Here is a 16,798-nt window from a genome sequence, read left to right as displayed (position 1 = left end):
GCTAATTAGTTTGTTTTTTTTTAAAGAAAGTTTTTTAAGTCCTCTTGTTGTCTATTTTATAATCATGAGTTTTTTAAAATTATTATTACAGTGCCAGTGTTTGAAATAACTGCACAGGTAAACATGGTGTACAATGGATTCATGAAAGCCTCTGGAAAGGTCAAAAAGAAAACCGCTCGAGCACTGTTACAGAACACCACATCACCACACCGCTGTGCTTGCCATTCATTACAACAGCCGGTTGCTACCTGTGTTTAGGACTAGTGGAAACAACAGTACCATTTAACCATTGTTCGATTCACAAGTGCAGATTCTTACTGGATCTGAAAGCGGCATAATCTCCAAGCCTGTGCTCTATATTAGTGGAGCACATTTTATATGCCGCCCCACTCACTTAACATAAATTTTGTTGACCCCCCCCCCCCCCACACACCCCAGATTTAACCACAAAAAGCCCAGACTTAGCTAAATACATAAAACAAACACATTCTTACAGGTTTTGAAAGTTGTACTTTCAGATAAAAAATTTATAAATGTTGAAAATGCGTGTCGTAAATTCAACATTTAAAACCAGTCTATAAATCTTTTTTTTAAACCTGACGAGTCAACAATTAACTAATAGATACATCTGAAAAACATTAATCGGTCAGCAATTGAATCTGAAAAAAAATAAAACCTGGGTTTTCACTAAATAAATCATTTTGCCAGCTAAAGCTGAAGCTCAATGAGCCGCAGCCCAGTGAGGTGTTAGATTTGGCATTGTGTGCTGCAGAGCTGCTTTTAACCTGCGAGAACCAATGTCTCAGCTTCCCTGCCTCCTGAAATGTACACTTTTCAGAAGTTTGAGGAATGTGTTTGTTAACACTAATTTATTACATTAAAATCAGAACCTTTTTTTCGGTTAAATCGAGGAAAAAATGCACGATTTACATAAAACATGGGAAAAACACTTAAACGGCTCTGTTCACTGCAGTTTCATTGACTCTCGCTACTTCATACATAATTTCTCCGGTTCTACCGTAGAGTGGTTGTCAATTGCATTTGAAAAGGTAATAATTAGCGGTCATTTATGTATTTATTAAAAAAATGTCTATCATTTTATTAAAAAAAAAAAAAAAACCTTAATTTTTACAGAACTGCTTCTTTATAGTCATAGTCGCACCACCTTTACTGACTCTCCGTGCCCCCCATGGGGGAAAGCCCCACACTTTACGCACCAGTGCTCCTTACTCTCTCCAGCTTTCCTCAGCTTTGAGCTACAATTTCCAAAGCTTCGCATGCATTTGTCATTTCGTCAAATATGCAAAACATTTCAGATCAGGGAACAGCATTTCACAGACTTAATATCATATAAACAAATACACAATTAAAAGCTGTATTTTTAAATATGAACCTATTTAGTTTGTTTATATGCTTGTTCATATTTTATAAAAATGTCATTCCCAATTCCTACAATATTTCTAACTAGCATGCAGTAAAACTGTTCAACAAAACTACTTTGCTATCTCGCACACTGTAAAAATTGAAACCTCCAGAACCGATCTGGACTTTGCCTTCCCCGATTGTTGTGCTGGTACTGTTTACACTGCACTTTACACTTTAAGGTGCAAGTATCTGCATTTTTAAAATTGTAGAACTACCCCTGGACTTGACCTGTACAGATAATCGAGTCTCCACAGCAATACCCCTTCAAATGCATTTATTGTTTTAGCTGTTCATGATTAATTTATCCATTTTGAAATGATCCCCTATGAAGCAATATGCCAAATCTGGAAAAGGATCAGACAGCAGCTCCTGTGTGCGTGGAACATAGTCAACTGGTCATATCAGGAGGGTGTACCCAAGGGCAAGTCAAGCGCAAGTCAAGGTTGTCCTTTTTTAAACAAACCCATTTTATAATTCAAAAAAGCTGTGTCTGCAAAAATACATTTTTAAATAAAAATAAATAAATAAATACAGGAAGTTAACCTTGGAAGAAAACATCTAATTTTTCGAAGGATTACATTTTCACCGAATGAACTTTTGGCTTAACTTATTTTCCAAGCTGAATCATCCTTAGGAAGTTACTTCCCTCGTAGAGAACTTTCAAGACTCCATTACCAAGAGCAACAAAAACAATACAGCCCCATGCGGTCTCAGAGCCAGTGCTCACTGCTGTGCTCCAACTGAGGAATGCTGCCATTGCAAAAACACCTGTGCTGAAATGTTATGCTGAAAGGAAACAGGTCATTTCAAGCCTCAATATATATATATATATATATATATATATATATATATATATATATATATATATATATATATATATATATATATATATATTATAAAAATATCATTAACATATACATTGTAATAACATTTAACACCTTTAGAAATAAACAGAGCTTCTGACCAGTTTTAAAAGCAATCACCACAGAAACCGACTAGTATTAACTATATTACAATTTAAACAACGCTATCCCTCCCTTACTTTGACTGTTAACCATATAAAATTAGTAAAAGCAAAAATAAGGGTATCTACTTTTAAAATGTGAATAATTCCTCTACTAGTCTCAGCAGTAAGCTACATAGTTCTGTGTTGAGGTAATGCACATTATATATATATATATATATATATATATATATATATATATATATATATGATATATATATATATATATATATATATATATATATATATATATATATATATATATATATATATATATATACACACACACACATATAAATAAAACTGGCGAGTAATTTGGATGCATCCAGTTGATAATATAAAAAATACTGCACAAGGTCGGTAGTGTGTGCTAAATGAGAATTGAATGCCTGCCCTTGGAGTGGGACGCTTGGATAAACAGTTTATGTAGCATCCCACCCCTCGGTTGGGCATTACATTCTCATATCACACTCTACCCCATGCGTTATTCTCTATATATTCATGGTCTGCTGGATTTGAAGCCCTGCATACGGAGAGACCTGGGAAACACGTACTTGACGTTGGTGTTGGTGCATATGATGTATTCGATCTCGTCCGAGTACGGGTTCTGAAAGGTGAAGCTGCTAGTCCTGATCAGCATCCACTCTCGATTCTTTGTGCGGAAACGATACATCACAGAGAGCACCTGGCCTTTCAGTTTAACAACCTAGAAAAAAATTCATCAACACACAGTGACAACTTACCACTGGGATACCTCTGCAAAGCACTCAACTGCAGTGGCAAGAGGCTATATTACATATAAAGTGAACATGCATATAGTCCTTGGTGACTTGCAACTACATATTACTTACTGTGCCACAACTAATGAGAAGCAATACTTGGAAGACTTTGAGGATTACCAACGTTAACATCTAAATAATCAACAGACAGAATAGCATCATGGAGCAAGAGGTCCTTCTAATTGTTTACCCCCCACTGAGTATCACTATTTGAGCAGGGTGTACATATGAAAGATTTAATTGCAATTTAAGACGAGACGGTGGCACTTACAGCTATTCTTTCAGTGGGGCCTCTGTTCATTTCTCATGTCTGCTCAAGTGGAGAGGGCAGCAGAGCAGTCTGCAAAACCTTTTTTTTTTTTTTTTTTTTTTTTTTTGATGTGAACATTCTTGCCATAGCATTCACTCCACTGTTAATTAAGTACAAGCGTCTCGATTTTCTGCTACACTAAATCAGACAAAAGCATTACTTGTTAAAAAGAAAAAATGGAGTGATTTATTTTTATTTAAAATACAAATGAATGACTATGGTTGTCATAGCCTAAAATGTGCATAGATGCTAAACAAAGTATTTATTTTGCTTTAATACTGACTGGCATGACATCCTTGTGGTCAATAGTGTTGACCACCACACCCAAAAAAAAAAAAAATGTGGACACTTTTACAAAGAGGAGCTTCCTATTGGGCATGTGATAGACTCTGCTCTGGAAGCATAGATACAGCTTGGTTTGTTATTCTTGGCCCAAAATGTGAATCATTCCCATCCTGCTTTCACTTGCTATCAACTACATGTATCTTTCAAAGGAAGCAAAGCCCTTCCACGACGGGCAATAGCAAGAAAACACTGGGCCAACTACTTCAATGCTTCTCCCTTCCTGCAGCCCCAGCCTGATAACAGCTAAGCAGGGGAAGAACGTCCTATGCATGTGTCCAGGGGTCATCATCCCTGTTATGTAATGAGGATAGAGATCACTTTAGATCAGGTTTTTTTTTTTTTTTTTTTTTTTTTTTTTTTTTTTAAATCAGTGGTTCTATTCAGTGCAATGAGCATTAAAAAGAAACAGGAGTTTTCATTGTTATTAAGAGGCACTGCAGTTTACATTTGGAAATGTAAAGGCGTTTGCATAAATATGTATTAATATTCGTCAGGTCTAACACAATGTTAGTGCATGTAGCTGAAGAACAAAATATGGTCAAGCTGCCAATTGTTTTATTTAAATCTTAGAAGTGGTTTGGCTACCACTGATAATGCCTCCAAAAACAAATTCAATCAAATTATGTTGTTGCTTGTCTGTTTGTGCCAGGGCATAACTTGGTTTACAAAATAATTTGATTACACTTAGTCAAAAGAAACAAATCCATTTATTGCTTGTGATACACGCATGCTCCTGTGGAAATGAGGAATTCCAGGAAGTGCTGGGCTTCGCATGGCACAGCCATGTGGTACTTTTCACTGGGAATGGGATGAATGTGTGACCACACAGCAATATAAAATTGAGAATTTTTTTTTTTCATTTTGGGATAAGATTTTCTGAAAAGAACAGTTTGTTCTTTGGAAATATATATATATTTTTTAAATTAAATAATAAGATACTAAATATGACAGCTACTTTTTAACAGGTAGAGAAAGCTGCCATTGCTGATTTTGAATGGCATTCATCAGAGTGGATTTCATGCTACTGAATGTTTTATTTAGTTTTGGATAAACTAAGGTTCTATTTATCAATAACACTGGGTTTGCCTTGGCTTTAAACCGCACATTAATATAAATATAACAAGAATTAAAAAATCCAATGAAGTTTATTTTACTTCTGGTTATTTATTGGGCAGCTTTCCTGCAAATGTTATTGTTTAAATGAATGCATCTTCATGTAAAACAGCGGCACATGTGTACCTGTTGAAAGCTCTCCCTCAGGTGGCTCTGATCTTCGGGGTGGCAGAACTCCAAGATGTCCTTTCCCAGCAGATCCTTGAGTAAGCAATCACAATGTATTAAGTCAAATAAACAACAAAACGTACAGAACATGCTGTGCCAGATGCACAATCTTAAAATGATGTGCACTGTGCAAACACCAGCACTTGGACAGTGCTCAAGAATAATGTTAACAGGGGTTCCCAAGTGGAGCATCCAGTAATTTGCCCCATATCTTGGAGGTCGCCAGTTCAAACAGGTCGGCTGGGGAATCCTTGGCTCACTGCTCAACAGCGACCCCTGTGGCTCTGTCACAGAGTGACCCTAAAACTCATCTTCTCTTGCACAAGGTGCGAGCACCTTTTTTGAGTGAAAGGTGTATGCTGCAGAAATGTCTGGCTCTTTGATAGAAACAGCTTAATTTATTTGAGGTTTACCCAGTGTTGATGGGAATGAGAATGTATATTGGGAAACCATCTAACAAGATTGAAGTTTTTGCAGGTATCAGGCTTAAAGACTGTCACCCACACCTGTGGTGGTTTTGACAGACTCACCGAGAGCAGAAACTGACCCAAGACTGTCACAGCTACTGGAAGCAGGACGATCTTTAGGATACAAATTGAACATCTGTGAAACTAACAAATATTGTAATGACTGTAATTTGTTTCAAAGAATATAAAACCAGTAGAAAATATTATTAGTTGATCTGTGTAAGGTCTGTGTGAAGAAGTTCATTGCACTGAAGGTCAGGCTGACCTGCTGAAAGTTCCAACCCTACCTTATCAGACAAAAGCATATTCTTTTAACAAGACTCAGAGTCTTAAAACATTCTGATCCAGCGAGAGCAGAATGGCACACTCTATGGAAACAGAGTTAATATGCCAGAAGCAATCGAACTAGCTTTGATTATAGTAAGAAAAAACAAAAAAGTATTTAAATAAATAAGAAACCTAATTTTGTAAATATTTGAGCAGTCCTGAGTTTTAACATTCAAGGTTGCATTTGCTGCCAAGGAAAATCCTTAACTGGGTTTAACAAGCTAACCTGTGGTTGGTAGCCAATAACATTGATGCAGCGCGGATCCACGAAAGTGATAATTCCATCCGAGCTGTGTCGAGAAAGGAACTCTGTAGGAATCGTCAACCCATTCATATCCATGGACACCGGGGAGCTGGTTACCTTCAAGCAAGACAGCACACAGAAATATTATCAAGAGTTCAAGAAAGTCACTTCAAAATGAGGGTCTGGGCTAGAGAAAGAGTGAGAATCACTGGGGAACACTGGTCCGGGCTTGAGAAAGAGGTAGAATCGCTGAGGAACAATGCACAACAATACATTATCTTCTGAATATCAAGAGGGAACTAACCCATTGTTGAGTTTTTTTTTTATTAAATCTAATAATTATTACAAATAAATACAACTAGACCCTCCACTCCCCTCATTTAATTAGCAGGTAGAATGTATTCTGCAGTACTGCCCCAATCAGTTCATCTCATGGGGAGCGGGGAGAAGCATACCTGAAGTCTTCCAATTGCAACAAGGCAATATTTACTTGTCTGTCCTGCTTCTGTATCTTCATCAGGGATGGTCATGCCTGAAAAAGCGACAAGTAGAATATTCTTTGGTCCATTATGCCTGATAGTTTGAGTGTACAAAATCTTTACAATATGTACAGATGTTTTGTGTTGTATGTTACAATGACACAGAAGATCAGTATACAGTATATTTACCAACATAGACAGCCCCCAAAGACAATCTATTTGACTTCAATTACTAAGGTTATAAGTGGTTGGTAAAAGTTGAGGCACACTATTTACCCTTCACAATATTAAATGCAAAACAAATAAATTATGAAACATACAATTCATCACTAGAATATAAATATCACTGCAATTATAATGCAACAATAAAATGTTTCCTATTTTTGTATTGGAATCCATCGAACAAAACGACCGGTCTAAACACAGCCCAGACTGACTTACTCTACAGAACCAGCCTCACTAATGCAATTCTTTTTTTCTTTGAAAAGGGGAGTCTGACAAGGTCCACTGATGTTTCTATATTAAAACATTTTAAATGCAGATTAACAAGTCTCCTGTCTGGCTGCAGGGGAGACTGCTTTTACAATTACATTAACATTTTTATTAGCACCCAGGGGTGACAATACCTCTTCCTGTCTAAAAAAAAGATGACAAGTCACTTCTCTGAAGAGGCAGTGCATGTTTTACACAAGTCATAAAGGCTGCTCTAACAGCAAAGGTCTGAAAACCAGTGTAAAATGTAAGCAGTCATGTAACAGGGAAATAAAATTCCAAGCTGTCTGTGCTTTTCTATTTACAGGAGCAAACAGAGCATATCAACAAGCACCGGGCTTCCTGTGTAGACTTTATTACCTTGTAAGCTTACTGTAGAAATGCCATTTCCTGAGCTGCCCTGACCATCCTTATTTATTTGACTTACATTGAGATCTACTTTAAATTATCTCTGTCACAAAAAGGTTTTACCAAGATTACAGACTGTGTAATGTTCAATGTCTGTATAATATAAAAGATGCATAACATATTACTTGTGTATTAACAGAACTGCTATAAAGGCTCCCTGAAATATAAACAGAATGCGTTTTACTGAATAAACCCTGTGGTGTTCCACACATTTTACACAGATAGAAACTCTGCACATGGACTGTTAGATGTTAGATTTTTACAGCTATATATTCATAATTTAAATAGGGGGTCTATTTAGATATGAAACTGACCCGAATATATACAACCATGGGTTCACTGTTCAATATTTAAGAATCTGAGCCCTCTTAATTTCAAGTTCAAGTGTTCCCTAATTTCCATTCAACTCAAAATCACACTATGCACAGTGGTTGCAACGTTTGAAATGACATTACATTTTGCCCAGTTACCTGATGGGTAAATGAAGGTATGTATTGCAGAGACAGAAATTCACTTTATTAAAAAAAACAGCAAGGTGTTCTGCGTGTGGTTTCTCTTGCTGCCCTGCAGCCAATGGGTTAGACAGCAAAGAAGTGTTTTTTTTATTGTAAATTCACAGCTGAAATAAGAGGGCTGTTCTGAGGAAAGAAGGTCTGTAGTTCAAGTTGTGATAACTACAGGTACCACCCTGAACAGGATGGGAGGGAGGACCTTATTGTTTCTCCAAACTATTATATACACTATATTATATTATTACACACCAGCATTGCCCAGTCTACCGAAATATAGCAGAACAGGCAGAAGCATGTTGTATGCACGTACTGTTAGGACACACGCCTGTGTCTCGGGTCCTGTTCCAATGGAAAAAAGGTATGCATTACTTGTGAGCAATTTTCAGAATGTATCACAATGAAGCTCAACAGCTCACATTATTCACAGGTACACCCATATTTAAAAAATTAAATGCTGGTGTTCATCGGTGGTTATAAACATTGGGAACTTAAACAGCGAGAAATACACTATGCATTTCCAGTATATGACCAAGTAGTCACTTAAGAATTGGGGATTACTTGAATGTCAATGTGTGTGTGCATCTGTTCTAGATTTTACTTTTTTTTTTTTTTTTTTTTTTTTTTTTTTTAAAAACACATCCTTTTTTTTCCTTAAAAAATATCAATGCACTTATGAATGGTAAACTTTGGTTCCGTAGTTTGTGGGGAGCAATGTTATTATTTTGTTTGTTAATGACATGCTGAACGATGCAGTTCTGCTATAGGCTGGCTGAAAATACACACCAATAGGAATGTTGCTCACTTTAACCAGGAAAACTGTAAATGGACAGAATTTAACAAGCAAAGAACAGAAAGGGTTATTCAGGGTTGGGCCTACTTTAGACGGATTCAAAATGATTTTCTTTTAACCCTGATTTTTTTTTTTTTTTTTTAATGATTGATCATGATTGTTTATTAGACAATACTGATGTGTCTAGGCTTGCTCTCAGCTCCAATTTCAGCATTTTTTTTTGGTTTGTTTATACAAGCACCTGATTGTGAAGGGTCTTGACAACAAACCTACCCTAAAGAATGTGCTTGCAATTATTCCTAAGAAGAACAACATATTATATTCAGTGCATAACAGCCAACATGGCTTCTAAATTTAGCTCATTGTGCCACAGCAGCTGGTAAATGCTGAAATCGTATTTCCTTTGTACTTTTTTTTTCATTAAAGCGGAAACGTTAGCACATCATTTGTCTAATTGCTTTTAATGAGCCGACTATTTCAGCTGTAACACCTCCATTACATCGTGAACTATTTCTTGAGTTTATTACTTTCAGGGGGGCAAGCCTAGACAGATCAGTTGTATCTAACAATCATGAGCAATTAATCATCCAAAAAAAAACAGGGTTAGTTCAAACAAAATCATTTTGAATCACTGTAAAGCAGGCCCAACCTTGAATGACCTTTTCTGTTCTTTGCTTGTTAAATTCTGTCAATTTACAGTTTTACTGGTTAAAGTGAGCAACATTCCTATCATTTCACATTAACGTGTGTATTTCGTACAGCATCTATAGCAGAACCACTACAAGGCCAAGTATCTTGAATTTAATTTTACCAAAAAATAAATAAATATTTTATATATATATATATATATATATATATCTATCTCAAGATTCACAGGAGCTATTAAGATTCTCTCAACACAATGCCATTCTTTGGTGATTTACAATAAAATCCATTATGTTCATATTTCATGTGAAGGATTTCCAGTAAGTTTTATATGAGGATAGCACCAAATGCATACACAATACAGCATTAAAAAAACAAAATTGTACATAAAAAAGACAATTTTCAAATTTCAAAAGCAAAAGCAAAAATCCCTTCATCTTGTGATTCATTTTGACACTCATTCATAAATGAGACCACAATCTTTGTGGGAAGAAAATGGTCCTTTTCCTAGTCCTTAACATTCAGATACACCGACAAAGCATTCCATTTGCCTGCATTTTGTCTATCCCACAATTTTGTTAGTACAGCTCTTGAAGTGAATTTTATCAACATCTAAACAATACCCTGTCAGACGCCCCTTTCAATGAAACAGACTTCCTTATAGTGGATAAGACCAAGCTAGCTGTAACAACCGCTTCACTGTTCACATGTTCAGCACTTACTGTCCAACATTTTTATAGAACATCAAGCTCCAAAAAAAAAAAAAAAAAAAAAAAAAAAAAAAACAAAATCATGAAACAGGAATTCACAGAAGGAACAGATCAGAACACTTGCATGCAAATATTCACTTCACCAGGCTGAAAACATTAAGCAAGCGGTCTACACATTGCACAAACATTCAAAACCCTTTGTATTTGGAAAACACAATTCAAGGAAAGCATGGGTCCTGCACTTTGACATGCATTCTGTTTATATCTGTGTGAAATTCAATGTATTATAATTTTGAAGGCAAATCACGAAAGGGTTCATAAGTTACATTCCTAAACCACTTTACGTTTTAATCCTGTAGCTGGCACATAGTTATTTATATTCCCATTCAATGTCAAAATGTTAAATATTCACTGCAAATTTATAGTGCATTCCTATAAAACGTGTCAAATCTACAAAAGCCCTCTGACAAAACTACTTGCAGATGAGGACTACACTTACAATGCAAAAATAGGAGGCTTTTAGTTGTCAGGGTGACAAAAAACATAAGTTATATAAATATACACATGCATACACAGGTCAGACCTGGACCATACCGATATCATCTTGCCAAATTGTAAACTTAGGAATTACCTGCTCAACTAAAACTGATTCTTGCTGCATACATGTACTGTTCCTGATGCATCTACAGGTCTATTTTAAGAATACCAAATAACCAGCAAGAGGCATTTTAGCCTCTGCTCCCAGGGCAAAGCTTCTGAATGAATGCATTGTGAATGTGCATACTGCGGCTCCTGTCATGTGAAATACCTGTTAACTGTTCATTTTCATTAATACTTAAATAAAATTGACAGACAGTCAAAATCCCTTTCTTTTTATTTGTATGTCTGAAGACCTTATGATTGGGTGTTCAAAGTTATTGACAGTGGATTATTATCCCTAACATTTCATAAATTGACTTTATTCTAAAGAAAATTAACGAAGAGTCCATTAAATCACTGCCAACTGACTTATAGAAAACAAGTTACAGCATGCATAATTTAACTTTAAAAAAAACTAGCTATGGCAGTCTATGTCCTGGCCAGTTCATATTTGCTTGAACCAATATTCCCTCGCCATCCCAAACCCTCAATGAACAGTCAGCTGGAATGTTTCTCTTAGGATGGCTGCCACCAAATCAAACATCTGTGGTCTTCTAAGCCAGCGTACTCAAAATAAAATCAAAAAATGTTTTTGTCCAACAGCGTGTTTTTTAGGTCCTCAAAACAGGCTACGAAATGGTGAAAGTGAAACCATTGTAATTACCTGCTGGGGGCCACGCTTTGATGTATCCTGTACAATGGACAACTGAATACTGTGGTTCTCCCTCTTTTGAAGGTCCTAAGCCATTTCTATAAAGAGCACATGGATAGAAAAAAAGGATTCACCTTGTTTAATGACATAATGCATTTCACAATGGAATCATGCTATACTAATAGAAGTCTGTCAATTGTATTTATTTTACTTTCAGTGTAAGACACTGCGACTTTTAATCTGTCACACAGACAATCCTTTTGTAAAGTTACTTCATGCTGTAAAAGTATTTGAAATTAGTATTAAGGTTCATATTACAATAGCAGACAAATCAGTTTGGCAGATGTGCAAAATTCAAGGATCTACTGTAGGGAGGAATGAATTACAATAAACCATACCTGTATCTCTTCCTCATATTGGACAGTCGATTCAAGGAGATGTGATCTAAAGGCGCACTGCCGCACCTAAACAAAACCATTTATGATTGTTTAATGCTGATATAACATTCAGAAGTTATGCTACAGGATTGCAATCACTCAAATTTTATCTCATTGGCCGGAAGGACACTGAAGGTACAAAAGCAACACATATCCCTTGCCAAAAGATATCTATTAATTGAACAGAGCCTCCCAGTATTTATTTATTTTTTTTTTTTTTTAACATTGATGTTTTAGTTATTTTGTTCCAAATTACTACTGTCCTATGAATGGAAAACACAAAGATGTGTACAAGTTGTTTCAGCGCTAGGTCACGATTAGCTTTATGTCTGCCAAACAGATGGTGAAAAAAAACCTGGACTACAGTAAATAGCATTCTAATTTGATTACAGCTCTACTATTGTTTTCTGAATGTAATGCTTTTAAATCACGAAACACATGTCAAACTTTAAACCCATCTTTGAAAAAATAAAACCAAAGCGCAATGATCTCAGCAGATAAATATCAATACACTAAAAGAATGCCGCCCCCAAAAGTGTAGATAGGAAACAATGGGCAGCCATGCTTCATTCTCTTATTTATGAAGACAGGTGTCATAACAAAAGTAAAGCTATTGGACGAGCTGCATTCCAGCAATGAAAGCTGAACCTCACGCGATGAGTTTCTGCACAAGCAATCAGCGACTCACACTCAGGTAAACACAGCGGAGCAGTGGGTGGTGATAGACGCTGCTAACAAGCCAGTCTGTTAAAAATCAGAAACTTCTCTTTTTTTTGTAGTGAAAAGCAAGCAAACAAATATGTGAAGTGGGAGGCTGCAGCAGCACAGGAGATACTGTGTAGAATCCCATCGAGGAGGTTGAAGGTTAATCCTGAGAAGATGGGTCCCCAGAAGGTATGCCTTTACCTCAATCTACAGATAAAGGAACGCCTCGATCCCATGCACATTCTCATGGAGGACTGCTGGCCTTCTTTCTTGACTGTACCCGTCTTCAGGTCCAGAATGCGTCCTGATGAGAAAAGAAAGGAGGACATTATGTCAGATGTCCGTATTCACTACAAATGACAAATATACCTTGCACTTATTTACCGTCTCATCAGAACTTGAGCCACAGTTTAAACAAATGTCAAATGAAAAAGAGCTCCATGTGATATGTGAGTGTATATATATATATATTAGTAAAGTGGCAGGGGAGGGTCAGATTCCTCCCTGCCTAAAAACATGTGCAAATGCAAGTTTTGTTTAATTTAACTGCTTTTGTTTAATTCGTGCTGTGGCTATAGAGTGAAGAGCGCAATTGCGATGGTGTGCAAATATAGAGGTAAAACCTAGGTTTGGTTTAAAGCTTTGTGTTAAAAGTGTGCAACAGGTAAACAGCGTAGCTGTCCTGCGCGTTAGTCAGGGACCTGCCAGTGTTTCGGGAGTGCTCAATGAGAGCTAGGTTTTTGTTTAATTTATTTGTAATTTGAATAAAACTGCGCATAAGCGACGAAATTTAAAAGTTTTATCTCCGAGTCACGTTTTTAAAGGGGCACGAACTCGAACTACGGCCAAGCCTGTTCACTAATATATATATATATATATATATATATATATATATATATATATATATATATATATATATATACACACACACACACACACATATAGAATCAACACAGTAGTTCATGAGTCTCTATTTAAAAGTTTTAGACAGCAAAAAGTAAACAAACCAGATTATGCGCACGCATGCATAGTGATCTCTATGGATAGTCACCTGGGACAAAAACGCATTGTGCTGCTTTAGAGCGAGCCAGAAAAAAGCAAGCACGACATTCTGAATGCCTCGCTTAAAACAATACCCAGCTTCCTGAAAATGTTGAGTGATTTTTATACATACCGTATATATTATGTTATGTGGAATGTAATAAAGAACCAAAATGGTGAGTTTTTTTCCTTTCACTTTACAACACCACTTGCACGTTTGTTTTATTTAAAGTGTTTAAAGTTAAATTTAATTTTTGGTTTGCGTGTTCAGCTACAAAAAGGCCCAAATAAACCTCATGCTGTTACTTTATGAAAACGTGTCGATGGACGCTATTTACTGTGAAGAAATGGCAAGGAATGAAAAAAATTTAAAAAAGCATTGACAATTTTATGTATTATTTATTTCGGGAATAAACAAAACAGCGTTTAACTTGAACTGCTGTTTAGCATCCATTGTGTTGTAGTTAATTCACCGGGGTAAAAGTGATGCCTACACAACTTATTCTTTACTCCTGGGATATTTTTCTATTTTAACGTGTTACATATTGTAAGGTCTTGCTGTAAATAAAGGAACACACACACGGGCCACAGCCACGCCCGCTGCCGCTATGCTCTCTGCCTGCGTCCAGAGCCAATATAAAAGGATTTTATTACTTTTTGAAAAACAAATAAATATTTAAATTATGAGGGAATATCCGGACATGAAAATCCTGTGTTTGTACCAGCGCTAATTTATATATATATTGTGAAAGATCCTCTGCACTCACGTCATTCGCTGACCCTTTAAAAACAGACCCAAGACTTGGAAATTGATTTTTTTCAGCACGGTTGTGCACTTTTAATAAACACAAATGAAAACAAAACAGAAACAAACAGAAATAAACACTTAGCTCTCCTTTAGAGCTCTGACTAAACACCACCAGCAACTTAACTAACACTCAGGACGGCTAAGCCGTTTACCTGACACAAAAACTTCCACACAATACCTTTTCCTGGTACGACTGCTCTCACTCACAGTCGGGCTCTTCTCTCAGCAGCAGCCCCTAGCAGGCTGGCTGCCTCTCTCAAATACCCTGCACCTGGCTCCAATTTACAATTAGCACCAGGTGCAGGGGATTAACTAAACAATAAAAACAATTAACACAATTCAAAAACCCTTAGCTCATTCACCCACAGTGCATTCTCACATGTTTAGCAGGGAGTTATTTTAACCCCCTCCCTGCTATCTTACTATATATATATATATATATATATATATATATATATATATATATTATATATATATATATATATATCAATTTATCATTGCCATGAGGCTATTCTTAGGACATGACAGAATATCCCACATAACACAGAAAAGTCATTCTTTTTAATGATTACACAAGAAGACAGAATGCGCTGCATAACATTGGAATGACATCAGCCCATTGGTATATCACACTCTGCTAGCGCATAACGTATTTTTACCAGTCATATTTGTTGATAATTATCACTAAGCAGCATCCCGCAACGATGATGGTTGGCACAACACACAGTATTGATGAACTAGTCTGTTAACGACTCTTTCCAGAACAGCAAGTGCCAAGCCAGCATCCAAGTGATTTAGGACAAGCGTTCAGTCTTAATAAAAACAAATAAATAACAAAAATAAATAAAAAAGCAGTATTGTTAGTTAATTACATCTCTGCCAGTTAATAAGCGTTTCCTGATTGTGATCACAACTCTTGTGTGAAAGCAACACGTTTCCTGTACAAAAGGATGTGGTACTTTATTGATACCCAGTTTATACCAGTTTACTTTCTTTAATATAATGGAATTCAACCAATTACTCGAAATGGCCTTTATTAAATAAAACTGTTCTAAATAAAGAAGTTCACCTACCATCATCAAGATAAACGTCCAACACACGTTTTATAGATTTATTGGTAAAAAATGCTGCCAGATGTTTAAACAGAATTGTACTTATTTTTATCAGCAAAAAATTCCAATGACATAACTCTCCATTGGAATGCATCTTAAATTTCTTCTCCCTTTTTAATACCTTCGACATGTGGAATCTATTTTTAAATTATTATTTTTTTAAATCAAAAACCATTTATTAACTACAGGTTGATCCTAGTCAAAACACACACTATACGCTATTTTTAGGCCATCAGAAACGCTTTAAAAGTCTGTATTTCAATGATATATAACCAATATACATCTGAAGCATTGACTTTACCATGTTACATTTATTAATATATATTTTTGTGAATAATGATGTAATACAAAGATGTTTATATAAATAATATCATAGGTACTGCCTTAATAATATAATATACCATATTTAAGCATATACAATGGACTACACCATAACCACATCAAGACCACAGGTAAACTAGTTCAGAATTAAAGGAAACACTATTTTCTTAACTACTCTCTTGCTGTACACAAAGATCATCCTAAAAAAAATTAAAAAGACATACAAAAACAGAAAGCCACTGTATCATCTTCCAATTCAGATTTTCTGGCAGCAGTTTTCACTTCTTTGAATTCTCAGAACACAGATTGTTCAGCCAGAATTATTCAGACAGGCGTTATCAGTGATAGGATGGACTCATACTTCTGTAGCTCAACAAGCACACAATAATGATGTTCTTAACCAAGAACTGAAAAGCTCTTCTGTTACAGAACATGTGTCTGTCAGTCCAAAGGGTGAAGAAACACAAGGTTGAGCAGGAGTTCCAGCACATCATCAGTAAAGAACTGTTTCTGGGTTTTTGTTAAGATAGAAATTACAATCAACCTAATAATCATAGGACATAATTGTCTCCGACATTCACACTTGGACAATTTAAAAAGTGTGTGCTGTAAAGCCGGAATAAGACATATAAAATGTATCTGCAATGGATGCGTAAAACACAGAAGAAACAGTAAACCTTCTTGTTGTAAACACCTTGAACGGTACACCTTTAGTTGCACCCTGGTCGTTACACTGAAGCAGATTTTTGTCCAATTTGTCAAACTACTTCTTCACAAATACCAACAAAACAATTCACTACATAATCATGTTTCAAGGGAATTATTTATTCATGAAAACTTTTTTCCACCAGTAGAGTTCACATGAG

At 35.9% G+C, this 16,798-nt stretch overlaps 1 protein-coding gene across 5 annotated transcripts in view; it reads right to left on the bottom strand.

Moving 5' to 3' along the window:
* The window catches only part of arnt2 (aryl-hydrocarbon receptor nuclear translocator 2), a 43,664-nt gene that overhangs the window by 10,245 nt on the left and 16,621 nt on the right, over positions 1-16,798 (bottom strand). For all 5 annotated transcript variants that reach the window (XM_041218218.1, XM_041218219.1, XM_041218220.1 and 2 more), the window contains 7 exons: positions 12,852-12,954; positions 11,907-11,972; positions 11,521-11,606; positions 6,637-6,713; positions 6,164-6,298; positions 5,102-5,176; positions 2,983-3,134 (listed from right to left, as the gene is read on the bottom strand). In XM_041218218.1, coding sequence (XP_041074152.1) covers positions 2,983-3,134; positions 5,102-5,176; positions 6,164-6,298; positions 6,637-6,713; positions 11,521-11,606; positions 11,907-11,972; positions 12,852-12,954 — 694 coding nt within the window. The remainder of the gene's footprint in view (positions 1-2,982; positions 3,135-5,101; positions 5,177-6,163; positions 6,299-6,636; positions 6,714-11,520; positions 11,607-11,906; positions 11,973-12,851; positions 12,955-16,798) is intronic.

This window comes from Polyodon spathula, chromosome 19 (assembly GCF_017654505.1).
Source record: "Polyodon spathula isolate WHYD16114869_AA chromosome 19, ASM1765450v1, whole genome shotgun sequence".
Taxonomy (NCBI): Eukaryota; Metazoa; Chordata; class Actinopteri; order Acipenseriformes; family Polyodontidae; genus Polyodon; species Polyodon spathula.
The sequence above is the reverse complement of the archived record's forward strand: the minus strand, read 5'-3'. Positions and strand labels throughout refer to the sequence as shown.